Genomic DNA, 18,976 nt, shown 5'->3' with positions numbered 1-18,976 from the left:
ATGATAACATGATACAATTTGAAACAATAACATTTGATACAATAAGATACATTAACATGTGATATGATACAACAGGTGGGTTTTCATCCACTTTGTCTTGAAATGTAGAAAGAGTAGATAAGATCTTCATCGCTTAAAATAATCTGATTGACCTTGCTCACATGAATCCATGAAACCAACATGTCATATTCCTGGAGAATCGTCTCTTTAATGGAGTCGGTCCCATTGTCTGTTTAAATGTGCGATGCATATGGATGAAAACATGGATACAATGTGAGAAGAGTTTATGGTGTGACGTTCACACCTTCTTTGTTACGTTGCCACCATCTGCTGGAGGACACTGCTTACTACAGGAGGAAGTGGGAACTACAACTATCACATTGGCCTTATTTCATTTATTTAAAAGAGTGTAATAGAGTGGTTAAAATATGTTTTAATCTTCCCATGTCTGTATATCTTCTGTGACATTAGTTAGATTTTTCGAAAGATAATCTCTAGTTATTGATATAGAAATAGAAAGAGCCTCCTGTGTGTGATGTCTTGATTGATTACTCCATGAATGAAGTGGTTTATTGGTCCTTACTCTTTACTAGAGATTAGAGCACAGGTGTCAAACACAAAGCCCGCGGGCCGAATGCGGCCCACCACGTCATTTTATGCGGCCCATGATCGCCTTTATATCCTGTGCTTTTATTTTGGAGTTTTCAAATTAAATGGATTTGTGTATATAAGAGAAATGTCCTTGTTTACAATATCTCTACATTTGAATGAAGAATAATCAAATGTAAAGAGAGATATTTAACAAAATGTTCGGGAGTAGTTTATCCAGCGCTTCAGTTACACCGGCCCTTTAAGAGGCGGCCATGATGCTGATGTGGCCCTCGGTGAAGATGAGTGTGGCGCCACTGGATTAGAGGGTGTTAGATGGAGGCGGGATCAGGGGGAGCTGGAGTTGAATTACTGTGGAAAGGATACAGACTAGAATAAATTCATTACGCATAAGTAAGAATGCATTTGCTCATTTTCGGTTTAATAATAATTAGCTGACTGGTTGGTGGGGCGCTGCACCGGACAGTTACCATATAAGTTACTTTGTGTCTCATGCTGTCAGTAAGTATTTGTTTTCCTCTTCTTGTGTCCAGGTTTTGCGAGTCTCCCTCCAGCGACCCCGAGTTGCCCGGTTGGCGTGGCCGGGGCAAGCGGATGCGCATGGCCATGGCCGAGAGGACCTGCGTCGAGTCGCCGCCTGCAGCTAAAGTCCGAGGTCTGTCGCAGCACAGGAGCCGCGGAGCAGGCATGGCTGGAACCGCTGCTCCCATCCACAGCAAGGGACGCAGGGGAAGCCTGAACCTCCTCAACAGCAACTGCCGAGCACCTCCTTCTTTCTTCACAGTGGAGGAGGAGGTGAAACCCGCCAACAGCACCTCCTCCCTCTCATCTGGAAAGCGGAAGAACAAACCGCCGGCCGACCTGGACCTCAGCTTGGTCTCCTCCGACGACAAAAACGGGAACGGCAAGAGGATCCGAGCCAAATCCCGCAGCGCCCCGACCACGCCACAGGGCAAGTCTGACCCCTCGTTTATGGACCCCGGAGGAGGTTGCGCCTCCTCACCTCCTCCCCCGCCCATCCTCATCGACTGCCCCCACCCCAACTGCACTAAACGCTACAAGCACATAAACGGCCTGCGCTACCACCAGACGCACGCACACCTGGAGGCCGAGGAGCAGAGAAAGCCAGACCTGGAGCCCTTGAAGGATGGGGAGGGCGAGGATCGACTATCAGACTGCGAGGACGCCATCAGCAACATGACATATGACCTCTCAGAGATAAACAGCACCAACACCAACAGCTCCTCGAAGAGACCCGCTCCTCTGTATAAGGTGACCACGGTGGGATCTCCTAAGAACAGGCGACTACTCCTCAGCACTGACCACAGCCCCTTAGTCAACCCCAAGACCAGAAGAACCTCACTGCTAAAAGACGGGCTGCTCGACGACCTCAGCAATCTGCCCATCATCTCCAACATGACCGTGGTTCTGGAGAACTGCATGGTACCAGACCGGAACTCCATGGTCGAGATGCCCAAGCTGGAAGCCGAAGGCTTCATAGACAAAAAGGGAGGCGGGTGCGACAAGAGCAAGAAGGCCAACGGGAAGATAGAGAAGCTGTCCAAGTCACGGACCAACCGGCCCATCGCTCCGGCCCCTGCTCCCCCAAAGCTGATCGCCATACCCAACACACCGTATCCGACCGGCACGACCGATACTGCCACCTCACAGCAGAACTCCCCAATGGCAGCAGTGGGCCTCCCCAGTAAAATCCTTCCTCTGAAACCCCTTAAACCAAAGCTGAGCATCGTCGTGGAGCCGAGCATCGTCAAAGCGACCATGGTCCCCTGCAGCAAAGAGACCAGGAAGAAAGAGAAACGGAGGCTGAAGGACAAACACAACAAAGACGCGCAAACCAGGACGCCCAATGGTGACAGCAGTGGAGTCAAAATGGAAGATGGTTGTGGTGGTTCCAAAATGGGTGTCAAGGAAATTTCCGGAAGCCTTCTGAAGGAGCACCTTAGTAAGCAGGATGTGACGAACGGGTTCACGGAGAGCCAGGAGAGCCGTATGGCCAGCATCCGAGCCGAGGCGGACAAGGTCTACACCTTCACCGACAACGCCCCCAGTCCCTCCATCGGCGGCTCGTCGAGGCTCGACCCTGGTGGCGGTTGTCTGGCGACGGACAGTAAGAACAACAGCCCCGCCTACTCCGACATCTCGGATGCCGGGGACGACGGGGGATCCTCCGAATGCCACTCGGATGGAATCCGATCCAAGTCCGCCTCTTCGGAGACGAGCTCCAACTGCAACCACGGTAACCCTGGTAAAACCCCGCCCACTGCACCTGCCCCGCCATCGAAGGACCCCCAATCCCCATACTACCACGGGTACGAGCCCTACTACCTGCAGGGGTACATGCAGTCCGACAGGCAGAACAGCAGCGGCGTCACTTTCCACAAAAGCTCCAGCCTCGACGGCAAAGGGAAAGACAGGAAGGAGGAAGTGAAAGAGGACGTCAAAAGCTCCTCCCACGACTTCTCGGACTCAAAGAAAGGCGACAGCCCGCCTCAGTCTCAGCTCCAGCTGGCTATGAGCCAGACCCAGACCGCCTTGGCCCAGTCGCTGTACTACGGCCAGTACTCCAGAGGCCTGTACATGGACCAGAAAATGCTACTGGCCTCCAAGTGCTGTGACCAGATGCACGGTGGCAAGCAGAGGGGCGAGAGGGCTCTGGGGTTGAGAGACGGCGAGGATGATAAACACGTGGTCGGGGGTTTGGCCGGTGGACCCCTGCTGGGTAAAAGTCCAGACGGCGCCAAAGGTTGCTGTCCTCAACCCATCCTGTCCTACGTGGAGATGAGTGAGAGGGGACAGAGTCTAGGCGCGAAGGCAGCGCACCTGGTAGACCAGCACCAGGTGTCGATGAAAGACTGCGATGACATCAAGTCGCCTTCCTCTTCCTCTTCTTCGTCACTCCACAACCCAAACAGTCAAACAGATCTGGACTCAAATGTTTCCTATTCCAGTGTAAGTTTCTCCCTCTATCTCTAACCCGCAGATGGTGTTGTTGGTGTGCTTTGGCGACTGCTGTTGTGTCACATACAGATTAGAAACAGCTAAACCAATCAGGTGCTAAGACAAAGAGGGCATGGCTCCTGTGTTGCTGTAGCCGTGCTTTGACATGTCGCTTTGGTCCTTTTGGCTGATATCAAAATTGTGTGGTTTGATTTGATGGATGCAGATATATATGTTTTTCATGTTTTAGAATCCATGGGGGAAGCTGTACGTAGAAAACAATGACAAAACCTGATACATCAGTGTTTGCTGCTTGAGCTTGTCCCGGTTCATTTACTCCACGTCATCTCACAATGCATTCATCCACTAAGTCCAGCCAAGTGGTGAATTGAATGAAAGTCGTCTGGGGGGTTTTCAGCTTGGCCTAAATTCAGCCGTTGATCCTGTGTCTCTGTTCTGAATGCCACACTCCTCACCTAAACCCCCCGAATGGCCGCCCGCCATTGTCAAAACGCCGTCATCCCTCATCAGCATCCCACCCGGGGCCAGTGATAGGTGCTCTGTCTCTGGTCGTGTCCTCACAGTGTTTCCTCTATAGTCGTTCAGCAGCGGTGGTCCCGGCACAGAGAGAAATTCTCCACCTTTTGTTAAACGGAAAATGTGCCAATGAAAGCCATAAAATAGCCTTAACGCCCCCCACCCCCCAACTGGCCATGTAAAACCAAAACTTGGGACAAAGACGCGGACCGGAGAGTTGAACCGACTCCCACCCACCACTGTTAGCATTATAGGGGAAACACTCTGCAACTAGCACCAACACTTGTCACCCCCATCGCTCTAGCCCTCCGACGGCCCGGCCTGGACTCACTGCCTCGCTCACAGCAAATACTCTGAGCTACAGCATGGGGAGGAGGCCGAGGAGGGGGAAGCCGACATGGGCAGAGAGTGGGGAGCGACCGTGGAGCCTGCCGGGGCCAAGATGACCTCCGCAGGAGGTGGTGTGGGCGGAGATGATAAAAAAGCCAGGGTACACGATCTCCCGCCGGCCATCGACTTGGAGGATCCAGACCGACTGGGCGGGCTGGAGGATGAAGACCAGGATCCGATGGGAGTTCTGGCCGAAGAGTCCCAGAACGCCCGGGCCGCGATGTCTCCTCCCATGACCCCCCAGCAGCCCTACATCCAGTACCAGCACTCCTCCTACCCGCCCTACCTGGCGATGTGCGAGGGCGGCGGGGGCTCCTACAGAGGGGTGTCCCCAACCCTGGTACACAACTACCCAGGTGACATGTTTTACTTTGAAAGGACTACTTCAACATAAAGGTATATCTTGAGTTCAATAATCTGTCCTAAAAAATATTTGCACTGTACCTTTAAATATAGTAACGAAAAGCTAAATGTACGTCTCTTGTGTTTTCGATGATTGTTTAAAGTCGGTGTGTGTGTGTGTCTCCAGGTTTCCACTACCCTCTGTACGGTAAGACGGCGGGCCGCGAGGAGTCCGAGGTGACTCCACCCCCCAGAGGAGGAGGCGGGCTCCAGAGCGGCGACCCGTCCTCGTCCCTGGAGATGCAGCAGCAGCAGCACCATGGGAAATCCCCCGCTGTGAGACCTGATCCATCTAGAGATTCTAGACCATAAATACACATTATGAACCAGTTATAGTCCATAAATACACATTATGAACCAGTTATAGTCCATAAATACACATTTTGAACCGGTTATAGTCCATAAATACACATTTTGAACCGGTTATAGTCCACAAATACACATTATGAAATGGTTATAGTCCATACACATTTTGAACCGGTTATAGTCCATAAATACACATGTTGAACTGGTTATAGTCCATAAATACATATTATGATCCTGTTATAATCCATAAATACACATTATGATCCTGTTATAATCCATAAATACACATTATGAATCTGTTATAGTCCATAAATACACATTATGAACCTGTTATAGTCCATAAATACACATTTTGAACCGGTTAGTCCATAAATACATATTATGAACCGGTTATAGTCCATAAATACACATTATGAACCTGTTATAGTCCATACATACACATTTTGAACTGGTTATAGTCCATAAATACACATTATGAACCGGTTATATTCCATAAATACACATTTTGAACGGTTATAGTCCATAAATACACATTATGAACCTGTTACACTCGTCTATAAATACTGAGGAAAAGGGTTAGTAAAAGTTGTGTGTGTTTGTGTGTGAGCAGCCCGGGGAGAAGGGTTCCCCCGAGGGAGAGAGAGAGGCGGAGCGCGAGAGGAACCACGCGTCGTTTGCCCAACACCTGCACACACACATGGGCATGAGCTACAACCTGATGGCAGGACAGTACGACATCTACCAAGGTACACACACACACTCACTCACGTCACGACTCAAAAAGCAGGAACCAAATGCCGACATTACTGCACAAACTAATATTTAATTCCAAAAATCACAGACCAGACAGGAACGACAAAAACGCGGACCAAACAGTATGAAGCCACACTGGGAATGAGACGAACAGGGTTTACATACACAGGCAGGCGGAGGTGATTGGACAACGGGGAACGAGACACAGGTGAACACAATGAGGGCGGGGCCAGCAATCACACAGAAGGAAACAATCAGGACCAGGGCAGACAATCACAGGGAGACAGACGACACAAGGACTTCAAAACAAGACACAAAACGAGACACAAACTCCAGATCATGACACACATATACACACACACTCTGTCCTCTGCCCTCGGGACATTTTATTTTGAAAAGTGACTTCCTTCCTGTGTCTGAAGGGCTGAGCTCCCGGTCGCTGGTGTCCAGTCAGCAGGTGTCGGGTCACTCCTCCACTGGTGAGTCTGATGCATATTAATATTCATGTAATACGTGGATGCATTCCTCTCTGCAGGTTTGGTAAATTCTGAAAAAAACATGGCGCTTTTTCTCATCGTTTGATTTTCATGGAAAATATACAATTACAAATTTGATGCAAAAAGGTTTTTTTTCTCGTTTCAGTTAAAGTGAATTAAATATAAATAAATAATTGCGGCTGTGTCGCTTCACTTTAGGTCGTGGAATATAATCATATTTATTAATTAAAATAATCGATTAAATCAAATTATACATTATTATTACCCACTTTGAAGTGTGTAATATGAACAATGTGATGATGAACATAATTAACCTTAAAGCAGAGAGCCGAGGCCTGAAGGCGAAAAAGAAAACAGAGTTCATGTTTGATACCTGACGATCATGAATTAATTATCTTCTTATCTTGTGAACAAACCACTTAATTATCTCGTTATCTAAAAAAAACACAATGCTTTTGATCAGCGACTTGTGTTATTTTCTCATAGACTTCTATACAACCAGAGGAGTCACCCCCTGGTGGTCAGGAGAGAGAATTCCGTGTGTAGTGTGTAGTTCCTGTGTGAGAATGTGTGTCTTCAGTGTGTTGTCCTCTTTGTGTCCACAGAGGGCGAAGGCAAGAAGTAGGACCATGTGGGAGCCCACGTCTCACATGAGGACCGGCCGATCGATCAGACATCACTTCCATGGTGTTCAATAAGCTTCGCCTCGCTTAGAGGCAGAGAACTAGAATTTTTAAAAAAGAAACAAAAAGACTCTCCCTTTGATTTCCTACTCATGAAACCGTTTTTATAACGCGTAATCGAGGGAGCAGCAAGAGGGGCGGGGGAGGCAGGATCTGCACCGCCGTGTTTTTATTAAAAGTTCGACGTCCCAGAATGCCGTGCGTCAGGCCCGGCTCGTGGCGTTCAATTTTATTTAAAAAAAATTCAAAATTGCACATTTATCGTAGTGTATTATGATGATGATGATGATGATGATAATATGACTGAATGTATCGAAGAAGACTTCCTTGATGGAGTTGAACTTTTTTTTCTCTCTCCTTAAAACTGGGAAACAGCATTAGGAAGCTAAAAAGTCTATTATTACCCTTCTTCTACTTCTGTTTCTTCTTCTTCTTCTTCTTCTCTTCTTCTTCTTCTTCTTCTGATTATTGAAGTGGTCCTCCCTCCATCGTGCTACCGCTACACATTTGTATTACTAACCCGTTCTTGAGCGTAACCATGTTGAATGTATCGTCTTTATGTGAGCGTAAACCTTCACATGTAGGATCCCCGCTGGTGTAAATACTCTGTACAGATTCATGGCGGAGCTCCGACAGGCTTATATCCTGCTCTACGTTGACCTCCATCGGGGTAGGGGCGGAGCCTTTTAACTTATCGGATGAGTTTCGTCCTTAGAAAAGAGAGTTTGAGGACTTTCATTTGTTGCTTAACGACCGTCAGTTCCAGTTTGGGCCTCTTAAGAAGGTTTAAAAAAAGGTTTAGGACCCCAAAGAAAGGCTCTCAGAGACCTGCAGAACTATGGCTACCAAATAGACCTTGCGGTGAGGTGGTTCGGCCAAACATAGGAACACGAACCAAGACTTTCACTCACCTGTCGATGTAACCAGGTGGCTTTCTTTTGAGCCTAAACCCAACCGGCCATTAATGGCCGCTTGTGGAAAAGAGTCAACCTTCTGGATTGTTTCGTTTGGGGGGCGGGACTTGAATAGAAACCAGCTGGTAATTTATAGGTCTAGAAAAAGGAAAAAGACTCGCCCAATATAGAATACATTTAGAATAAAAGAGCGTGGGAGTGACTTCAACACGTGTTACTGTGACTTGATTCTCATTCTTTGGGCTTTTATCAAAAACGAGGTCCAGGCCGGAGTTGCATTGGCGAGTTCTGCTTCTACCCTCTGAAGGACAGTTCCAGTGTCACACCCGTTTCTTTACTGTTACGTCTGAAGGCTGCTCTAAACTAAATGGATTTGTCCACGACCAACATTTGTCTACTTTGGAAATAAAAGCATTTGATTGCGAATCCGAACGCTAAATTCAACGTAAGCCAACTGAAAATATAAGGTAACCCTGAAAACACTGGAATTATCCTTCTGATTTCAAAGTTTACGGTCAGTGAGGCCCCCAGATCAGAAGTCTCACAATCCTTTGCTCCTCCCCTCACCTCTTACAAGCTAACTATCTCATAGAGCCGCTGACAGACCGTTTGATTAAAAAACACAGTGCTACAGTGAAAAATAAAATTTAATTACATTTAATTTGTATCATTGTGACGACATGGCTGGCTTCAACATCAAAATAATAATCATAACATTTAACACTTTTCAGTTAACAAACACAAAGACTGGTTTAGAACAACGACAAGAACAACAGAGTTGTCTTCGATTGTAGCTTGAAGTAATGGTGGTTAGTATATATTTAGCGGTCCATCAGCGGCTCCTCCTCTCCAACACCTCACCTGCCTCGTGTCGGTGGTCATTCAACTACTTGAATATAGTGCTATATGAACTCTGTTTACACTTATAAAGGCTGCTTGGTGTGTGTTCACTCCTCATCCCACCTGCTGTCTCCCGTTACGACACACGGAGAACTCGTATATGAACATGGAACCTGCTGTTGCTTTTTTATACTGTATATGCCTTAATTCATATGTTTGGCAATCATGATTAAAGGATGTTTTATATTAAAAAAATACTCTCTTCTGTGGAGTTTTGTCTTGAGAAGTGCTTTTAGATGTCTGTATTGAGTATATTGACAATATTATTACTCTTTTCTTCTTTTATTGATGTATGTATCAAGTGTTGGAAGAACATCATTTAGTTCAATAAAAGTGTAACAGTGTAGAAATACTGTGTGTAATGTCCCGCACTGAAATGTTATGATAATAAAAAAACAAATAATAATAATAATCTTAAATTCGCAAATAATATGAATCTGAAAATAAACTTGAAAAAAATATACAGCTGTCAAATAAAAGTAGTGACTGAAAGAAAGTCCAGGATTCCCCCACTGGATTGTAGTGGAGTAAGTTAGATAAAATATTAGTACACAAGTATTTCAACATTGTACTTAAGAACAGTTTGAGTAAATGTACTTGGATACTTTCCACCTCTAACTGCAGCCAGGTACATCAGTAGTAATGATATCAGAGCAGCGTCCTGCAGTTCCGCCTCCCGCCGGCGGGGGAGGGAGTGGCGCTAAACATGTAAGCGTCTCTAGCGTCACTTCCGGTTTCAAAAGAAAATGGGTGGCGCCAAAAGCTTGACAACAAAGCGGCTGTTTGCTGCCTTCAACCGACAAACTGGGCAGAGTCTCCTCTGTGAGACTTTTAACACGTTACACGTTCAATGAGAGCTTCTGAATTAATCTCCGTGTCGAAGAGGACTTTCATATCTAGAGTTTAATAGTTTTACTAATGTAATGGCGTCAAAGACCGACCAACTTCTCATCGTTGTGTCCATCCTCCAAGGTGAGAAGTGATGTAACCTACACTATAAACATATATATATATATATATATATATGTACTAGTAACACTCCAGTAAAAGCACAAATAACGCTTTTGTAAAAGTACTAGTAACGCTTCAGTAAAAGTACTAGTAACGCTTTAGTAAAAGTATTCGTAACGCTTCAGTAAAAGTGCAAGTACAATTCAGTAAAAGTACTAGTAACGCTTTAGTAAAAGTACGAGTAACACTTCAGTAAAAATACCACGAACACGCCCTCTTTCCGATTGGCTCCTCCCCCAACGGCATCTCTCCTATAGGGCGCCACTTCCCCAAGGCCCCCGGCCTCAGCCTGGTGGTGCAGCTGAGCTTCGATGGCGAGCAGCTGGCCACGGACCCCGTGGAGCACCTGGACCAGCCAGTCTTCAGCACCGAGCTGGCCTGGGAGCTGGACCGCCGGACCCTGCACCAGCACAGGTGGGACCAGATCAGTAAAACTACATCAGACCATAAGGATAAGACCATAAAGATATCTTAGTCATCAGAGTATTAATATTATATATGTGGTTCTGACTGTCACAAACAAGTGTTTAATATAAATAAATATATGAATCTGACATTTATTTTCTCTATTAATTCATTAATTTAATTTCAAAACAACCATTGCGTCACAATAAATACAAATAATATTAACTATTTGTTAAAAAAAAATTCATATTAATAATAAAATATTTCTTTATAATACACCTGTAAAAAAAGTTATAAATTATTTTTTATTCTTACAATAAGACTTCATAATAAAAGTAGATCAAAGGGATATAATAATTTAAATAAGTTTTTAAAAAACCATCAGTCAATAAAGAAAGTTCTAGTTTTATTTTGAAATATCTCAGTACCATATTCTCTGTCTCGTGTCCCTCAGACTGCAGAGGACGCCCATCAAGCTTCAGTGCTTCGCCGTCGACTCCGTGAGCAAGAGGAGCGACAGCGTCGGCTACATCGTCCTGGACCTGAGGTCTGTGCAGGAGGTGCAGCAGGTGAGTGTCTCCTCCTCCTCCTCCTTCTGCTCCTCTTCCTCCTCCTTCTCCTATTAAAGCATCTCTCCTCCTGCTCCTCCTCCTCCTCCTGTTAAAGCGTCTCTCCTCCTCCAGGAGCCCCGCTGGTTCCCTCTGCTCAGCAGTAAGTACACCAAGCAGCGTCCGGCGCTCCTCCTCAGCATGTCGCTGGAGAACGACGCCAAACTCCACCAGCCGTCTCCTGATAGGTTCAGAGCCAAGAAGGCCCCGCCCCGCCACGGTCAGCTGATCCACACGCACTGAACATTATGGTTGTTCTTGTTCTTGTGCTCCTTCTTCTCCTTGTTGTTGTTGTTCTTTTTCTTCTTCTTCTCCTTCTCCTTCTTGTTCATCTTCTCGTTCTCCTTCTTATTTTTCTTTTTCTTCTTGTTCTTCTCCTTTGTGTTCTTCTTGTTCTTGTTTTTCTTGTTCTTATTTTTCTCTTTCTTCTTGTTCTTCTCCATCTTCTTCTTGTTTTTCTCCTTCTCCTTTTTGTTCTTTTTTGTTTGTTTTCGTTCTTGTTCCTTTTTGTTTGTTTTTGTTCTTGTTCATGTGCTTCTCCTTCTTGTTGTTCTTTTTCTTCTTGTTCTTCTTCTCCTTCTTGTTCTCTTATTTTGAAAAAAAGACAATATTCCTCCTGAATTGAGACCCTCATGCAGCAGTTTCCTAACCCAGAGATGACGGTTAACTCTGGGATAACTGATACCATCACATCTCTTCTTCTTCTGCTGCTGCAGGCCCTCCTGCGGTCTCAGACCTGCTGCCGGACCGACTGCAGGCCTCTCTGGTCCCTGACCAGGGCTACCACCAGGTGGGCCCAGCAGAGCTCTGCTGCGACATGTTCTTACTCTCCGTCACCGTGGCCTTCGCCACCAAGCTGGAGCAGGTATAGACAATAGCACATTTTAAAATACTTTATTTTTTTAGCCCGTGAAAAGTCCTGGGGAAAAATGTAATCCCCAAAATTTTGGAAAAGCCATGGAAACTTGTAATATTAAAAGACACAAATGTTTATTCTTTTAATCAAACTATTGTCTCTCATTCATTTGTGTCATTATGTACTGTACGCTTTGGAATTCTCTTTTAGTTTAAATACTAAATGTTCTCACTTTTTCTCGTAAGCACCGAGATTTCACAAAATGTTTTGTCATGAAAATTAAAAGTCATGAAAAAGTCCTGGTAAGGTCACGAGAAGGTCATGAAAGGTCATAGAAAAGGGATGGAAAAGTGATAGAAAAGTCCTGTAAACTCATTGGTCAACATGTGCATGAACCCTGACTTCCTGTTTCTTCCAGTTGGTCCCCAGCACCGTGAAGCTGTCGGGGGAGGAGCCAGGCTTCTTCTTCTACTACTCATTGCTAGGCAACGACATCACCAGCGAGCCCTTCGCCAGCCTGCTGCGCCCCGACTTCGAGCCGGAGCGCGCCTCGGTGCGCATCCGCAGCAGCAAGAAGGTCCTTCAGAGCTTCCTGTCGCAGCAGCCCAGTCTACAGGTGAGTCTAGGGAGGGGGCGGGGCCTCTGCGTCGACCTCTCGCTCACCTGTTCATCCTCCTCAGATCCACCTATGCCGTGGGAATCACTCCCTCGGCAGCACCGACGTCACCCTGTCGGCCCTCGGCGGCGCGGCGGTGGATCTGGACAACATGGTGGCGACGGTGGAGGGGGCGTTCGTTCTGCGACCGTCGAAACGATCCAAGATGGCGGCGCTGCACGCTGACCTGCAGCCGACGGTGGGGGTGGCGGTCACCCTGAGGAGGGAGGACGTCACGGCGCAGGTACACAGGAAGTTAAACACCCCATAATACACCTCTAATGTATTATATTCATGTGAAAACATCTGGATCCATTCTAGTTTGTCACCAACGCTTCATTTTACTAGATTACACCTGAACGCATCATGAGAACATTATCATTTACCTTCAGCCAGTACTCATGTTCACTGAGCAGCGCCTGAACGCACCATGAGAACATTATTATTTACCTATCTACTTACTACTCTCACTTCCTTCTTCCTCCAGTCTTTAGGGACGAAAGAAGTTCCCTCTGACGCTCCTCAAAGACCTCCTGCTCCTCCTTCGGTTCCTCCTCCTGCTCCTCCTTCGGTTCCTCCTCCTGCTCCTCCTTCTATTCCTCCTCCTGCTCCTCCTTCCTCTCACACGGAGAGCGAAGCGGAGAGTTTGCTGGAGGAGCTTCATCGTGGCAAAGAGCCTCCGGCGGCGCTGTTGCCAGGAGATCTGGAGCTTCCTGTTCAGCAGCAGCAGACTGGAGGCGGAGCTTCATCCGTCAGCGTCTCTGCTCCCAAAGTGTCCATCCCGTCCTCCGCCCACCACTACTGCTTCTCCCTGGACCTCCGCAGCCTGAGAAACCTCAGCCAGACGCACGCCATCGCTGCCACTCTCAGGTGAGATTCTTCTTCTTTTTCTTCTTCCCTCTTCTTCGTCTGGTTCTTGTTAGGGTTCGAGCGACTGACGAAGTCAGTCCGAGAGTCTTCTCAAAATCGGTGTTCTTTGGCGATCGTTTCAAAGAGAGCAGACATGTCCAGTCAGTCAGGTGATGTTTATTTGTTTATTTGTTTATGTGTCCAGGTACTCGTACCAGTTCTTCGGCAGCACGGCCCCCATCATGACCGGCCCCCCTGTGGAGCTGCAGAGGAGCTCCGAGGCCTCGCTGCCTCAGTCCTACTGCGCCTTCGACTTCGCTGCCCTGCCCCAACAGCTGGAGGAGACTTTCCTGAGGTACACACACACATATACCTTCATGAGGTACACACACACACCTTCCTGAGGTAAACGCACACACACACTTCTCACATTTGGCCAGCAGGTGGTGGAAGAGGACTATTTTCATGTTGTTTTGTTTCGTTCAGCTCTCTCTCTCTACCTCTCCCCCTCTCTTTTTGCCCTCTCCTCTCTCTCTCTCCCCTCCCCTTCTCTTTCTCTCTCTACCCCTCTCTGTCTACCTCCCTCTCCCCTCCCCCTTAGAGTCCCTCTGGTGGTGGAGGTGTGGCACAGGGACTCCTCCAGTGGGGACCATCTGATTGGCCGAGCCTCCGTCCAGCTGTCTCGGTTGCTGAGCTCCGAGAGGACCGGCCTGGCCTCCTCGACGGGGGAGCCTCGCTGGAGGCGAAGCCACCGGGACCGGATCCCCGTGGTGCCGACGCAGCGGTGAGCGGAGCGCCGCCGGCGGAGCAGGTCGACGGAGGCGTGAACACGGTTAACCGGCTCCGTTTTTCTTCACGTCCTTCAGGCCCAGTGAGCCGGTGGCGGAGCTGAGCTACGTGGCCACGCTGGAGGACCTCGGCCTGGTGAGAGCCAGAGACGTCGTGGTGGTCGACGAGTCCTCACAGGTGAGACGGAGAAGAAGACACTTTATTTAAATATCACCGTTTAATGGGAGATGTGCATAGAATGATTATTGTTCAAACAATTATAATATTTAGCTGCACAGGTCTGCGATATTTATATATAAGCAACACATGAATTAATTAATTTATATTCATATAAATATGTATATATATAATGTTTATTGATATATATATAATTATATATTAATTAATTTATATTAATATAAATCTGTGTATGTGTATATATTATATATATTTAAAATAAAACTATAATTTAACAGAATATATATTAACTCTTTATATATATATATATATAAATGTTAAATATATATTAATTATATATACATATTTAATTTAAGCAAGATGTATATATATATATATATATTTTAAATAAACATATAATGTAACATAATATATATTTACTGTGTGTGTGTATATTTATATTTATATATATATATTAATTATATATAAATGTTTTTAATCATTGTTTTTAATCCTCATCGTCAGAGTGTCCCCGCGGCCCCCGCCCTTCAGCCGCCCCCCCATCCTGCAGCACCCGGCCCCATCGTGGCCCCCCCGCTGGGCCTGGAGGACCCGGCCCCCTCCAGGGACACCCAGGAGTACCGCACGGCCCTGGAGCTAGAGCTGTGGAAGGAGGAGCAGGAGGACCTGTTCGACGACCAGGTGAATACAGCGGAAACATATAAATAACTAGAACGGGCACTCGGTAGAGCGCATACCTTTGCATATCACAAGATTGGGCATTGTATTATGAACATTTTGGCATTAGTTGCATGCCAATTGGACAAAAATGTATCGTGCTATGGTAAAAAAAAAGATGTTGACCTTTCCATGACCTTGACCTTGACCTTTGACCCGATTGATCCCAAAATCTAATCAAATGGTCCCCGGATACTAACCAATCATCCCACCAAATTCCATGTGATTCAAGAAGATTTGACCTGTTCATGACCTTTGACCTTGACCTTTGACCCGATCGATCCCAAAATCTAATCAACTGGTCCCCGGATAATAAACAATCATCCCACCAAATTTCATGCGATTCGGTTCAATACTTTTTGAGTTTTGCGAATAACACGCATACAAATAAATAAATAAATAAATACACAGCGATCAAAACATAACCTTCCGGCATTTTCAATGCGAAGGTAATAAGTTTAATACAAAGAAATATGCTATGGATGACAATATAAATATATTTATTCTTCAAACGGAACATAAATCATCCATAAGATTTGATTTAATAACAAACACAATGTTGAGTCATGAAAGAAAGTTCACAAGTTTGCTTCTAAATGATTATTATTATTTTGGGAAGTTATGGCACCAAATAAGTAAACAAATCAAAACCACAACGCACTTCAAAGTATGACACAGATGTCTAATAGTTAATTTCCCCATATGTATTTACGTCAGTAGATTTCCAATAGAAAGTCATAATTTTAAAAACACAATATCAATATAATGGATATATTTGTAGATTATTACGAAACATTCTGTCGGTCGCAAAAATTATACCCTTTAAAAAATAAAATTATACCTTTAAAAAAATTTTTATCATACCTTTTAAAGAAAAGTTAATTATACATTTGAAAACAATTAAAATATACCTTTTTAAAATTGTAATTACGCCTTAATTTTTTTTTTAAATCATACCTTTAAAAAATAAAGTTATACCTTGAAAAATCTATAAATTTTTATAGCTTCAAAATATGACACAGAAATTAAATAATATATATTTTTTTTAACGACCAATTTTTTAACTGTCACTTCAAGTCAGTAGATTTCCACTAGAAAGTCATAATTTAAAAACACAATATTGTAGGTGTGCGGAAAAAACGAAGAGTCGAGTAGTTCTGCTTGACCGTGGTCGTTTATTTTCCTTTTCAACACCTGTGCTATTCTCTACTTCCTGGTGCCCTTTAACCCCCCTCGTCACCAGGGCTACGCCCCTTTCCTTAAAGGGCCCTCGTGAATTTGTTTACCTCTACAATATAATATTTTTTTATTATTACGAAACATTCTGTGTATGAAGTCGGTCACGTGTGTCTAAAACATGTCAACAGCACAAAACTTTCCCTCCTTTGAAGACAGTTGACTGCTAAATATGAAGCGAAATAAAAGTATGAATGAAGCTGTTTCTACATTTCAGCTGAGGAGGAAGGAGCTGAGCCACATGAAGGCTCTGGCGGAGGAGTGGAGGAGGAGAGACCGAGAGAGAGAAGCTGTGGTCAAGAAGAAGGTGGGGTTGCCGCCATCTTGTGATGGACGGCGTGCATCCGCGTGACCGTGTGACCTGATTGGCTCCTGTGTGCAGGAGGTGGAGTACAACCAGCTGGAGGAGCAGCTGCAGAAGACCCTGAGCGACCTGGAGGCTCGAGAGAAACACCTGGCTGCAGCCGAGCTGGAGGTCAGAACCACCTCCAGCACACGGAGAGGCCATCACCTGGTCCAGAGCGGCGGTTCATTGTTGTTGTTGTTGGTGTCCGTCAGACTCAGAGGCTGCAGAAGGACCTGCGGGCCGAACACAGCTTGACCCAGAGGGAGCTGCAGGAGAGCAGCAGGAGGCTGCGGCAGGACTGCGACCACCGGGTGGCGCTAGAGGGCGACAAAGCCCGGCTGATGGAGGAGGAGAGAGCCCGTCTGCTGCAGCAGGTGGAGAGAGAGATGAGCTCAGACAGTGTTGAACACAGGACTAGCTCCGCCCCCTTTGCAGTGGGTAACTTCCTGTTTGTAATGAACACAGGATGAGAGGAAGCTCCTCCCCCTTTCCTAGAGGGAGCTCCGCCACCTTTACAGTGGATAACTTCCTGTCTGTCCGAGGAAGCTCCGCTCCCTTTACGAGAGGAAGCTCCTCCCCCTTTACTAGAAGGACTTCCTTACAGTGAATCACTTCCTGTCTGTTTTGAACGCAGGACAAGAGGAAGCTCCTCCCCTTTTACTAGAGGGAGCTCCTCCCTCTTTACAGTGAACAACTTCCTGTCTGTGTTGAACACATAACTAAAGGAAGCTCCGCCCCCTTTATAGTGAGTAACTTTCTGTCTGTTTTGAACACAGGACTAGAGTAAGCTCCTCCCACTTTACAGTGAATGACTTCCTGTCTGTGTTGAACACAGGACTAGAGGAAGCTCCGCCCCCTTTACAGTGACCAACTTCCTGTCGGTGTGCTTCCAGATTACAGACGGAGAGTCTCGGTACCGACAGCTGGAGAAAGAGTTCCATCTCTACAGGGAACAGCAGTCCGTGAGGCCGGAGGTCAGACTGCAGTCGGAGGTCAACCTGCTCTCTCTGGAGAAGGTAATTATATCTCGTATAAGTACTCTGAAGTAACAGAAGCCAAACTACAGTTTAGATATACTGTGGTAATTTCATTATAGAAGTATTTAGTTCTAGTGCATATTTACGAGTGGCCCTTTTCAGAATAATATATGGTTTTATTATTGGGTTGTATCGTATTATATAGAGTTTTTATTTATTCATAATAATACTTTATAATTAATATACATCTTGAAATTAAAGCTTTTAGGATAATGCAGTGCGGTTAAAAAAAAGTATAAAGAGTAAAATATCATAGAAAATGAAAATGATACCTTTTTTAAAATTGTATAAATTTAAATTGTACCTTTAAAAAAAATGATATTAAACCATTTAAAATGTATGTTTATGATATCCTTTAACATTTTATATTATACCTTTAAAAATTAAAATGACATCTTTCAGAATTAAAATGATAACCGTAAACATTAAAATTATACCTTCAAAAAAGTTAAACAAAACTGCTTTTATCTGAACATTTCAATGTTTCCTGTGGAGAGAGACACTCACTCACTCACTCACTCGTGTGATGTCATGGTCCTGCAGGTGGAGCTGGAGAGGAAGCTGGAGTCCACCACCAAGTCCAAGCTGCACTACAAGCAGCAGTGGGGGCGGGCCTTAAAGGAGCTGGCCAGGTTCAAACAGGTGCGTCTGAACTGACCTCAGATCTGTTCTAAACTTCTTCTGAGGGAACATCCGGCGGTCCATTCATAAACTTTAAGAGAACTCTTAGTTACCGTGTAACGGCAGTTTTAATTCATATTTATTCCAGGTATTATTATCCTGATTAATCCATTTATTGTTCTTTAAAGTATAGAAAAGGTTAATTAACAGGCATGAAAATCCCTCACCTTTCGGCGAAATTCGCCGTTTTGAAACCAAAATAGGTGACTTACGTGAATCGTGGAGATCCGAAGAGTTTTTGTTTTGGGGTAGGGGAGGGGGGGGGGGGTCAATTGGCTGGCCGGCGTTTATGAGATTGGAGTGGGACACGGAGAAAATGTGGAGTGGTGCTCTTCGCAATAAAACATCTTTGATGTGACGTGTCGCGTCTCGGCCAATCAGCGTTCAGATGTCTTCAGCGTTTGGTGGTTTAGGTTAGCTTGAATGTTAGCCCGCTATCTGCTGCTGTCACGCTGCACGGTGTAGCGATACTAACAAAGTACCCGTACATTAAGAGCGATGTGATTTAGCATATTTTTAGTATCGATACTTCATTAAAAGAGCGATCAGAGCGCACGCGCTGCTCCGTGTCAAGCTGTCTGCACGCACTGCGCAGCGCTCACAGAGAGGGGCGTTAAGTGGCGGAATTTTTGAGTCTTCATCTTTAAAAATAAAAATAAA

General features: G+C 45.5%; 2 protein-coding genes across 2 annotated transcripts in view; both read left to right on the top strand.

Annotated features, from left to right (window-relative positions):
• Positions 1-9,158, top strand: part of znf608 (zinc finger protein 608) — a 39,419-nt gene extending 30,261 nt beyond the window's left edge. The window contains 6 exon segments of the mRNA XM_056419635.1: positions 1,143-3,579; positions 4,409-4,850; positions 5,024-5,172; positions 5,813-5,948; positions 6,378-6,434; positions 7,058-9,158. Of these exon segments, the coding sequence (XP_056275610.1) occupies positions 1,143-3,579; positions 4,409-4,850; positions 5,024-5,172; positions 5,813-5,948; positions 6,378-6,434; positions 7,058-7,077 (3,241 nt within the window). The 3' untranslated portion in view covers positions 7,078-9,158.
• Positions 9,159-9,733: 575 nt separating this feature from the next.
• On the top strand, positions 9,734-18,460 carry cep120 (centrosomal protein 120). The gene is made up of 17 exons (XM_056418863.1): positions 9,734-9,921; positions 10,218-10,374; positions 10,820-10,934; positions 11,049-11,193; positions 11,690-11,838; positions 12,248-12,445; positions 12,510-12,728; positions 12,972-13,354; positions 13,539-13,688; positions 13,935-14,117; positions 14,200-14,299; positions 14,804-14,980; positions 16,470-16,559; positions 16,635-16,727; positions 16,811-16,972; positions 17,492-17,614; positions 18,179-18,460. Exons 1-17 carry the CDS (start codon positions 9,873-9,875, stop codon positions 18,290-18,292), a joined length of 2,607 nt encoding a protein of 868 aa, XP_056274838.1. The 5' UTR covers positions 9,734-9,872; the 3' UTR covers positions 18,293-18,460.
• The last annotated feature ends 516 nt before the right edge of the window (positions 18,461-18,976 follow it).

Source organism: Pseudoliparis swirei, chromosome 7, assembly GCF_029220125.1.
Source record: "Pseudoliparis swirei isolate HS2019 ecotype Mariana Trench chromosome 7, NWPU_hadal_v1, whole genome shotgun sequence".
NCBI classification, from domain to species: Eukaryota; Metazoa; Chordata; class Actinopteri; order Perciformes; family Liparidae; genus Pseudoliparis; species Pseudoliparis swirei.
Note: the sequence above shows the minus strand (reverse complement) of the source record. Positions and strands in the feature narration are given on the sequence as shown.

What these genes read in the sequence shown, in the direction of transcription:
- cep120 (XM_056418863.1), top strand. Translation starts at nt 9,873, where the DNA reads ATGGCGTCAAAGACCGACCAACTTCTCATCGTTGTGTCCATCCTCCAA. An exon ending in GGGAGGACGTCACGGCGCAG is followed by an intron (nt 12,729 to 12,971) that starts GTACACAGGAAG and finishes TTCTTCCTCCAG; the next exon opens with TCTTTAGGGACGAAAGAAGT. An exon ending in ACCTGCTCTCTCTGGAGAAG is followed by an intron (nt 17,615 to 18,178) that starts GTAATTATATCT and finishes ATGGTCCTGCAG; the next exon opens with GTGGAGCTGGAGAGGAAGCT.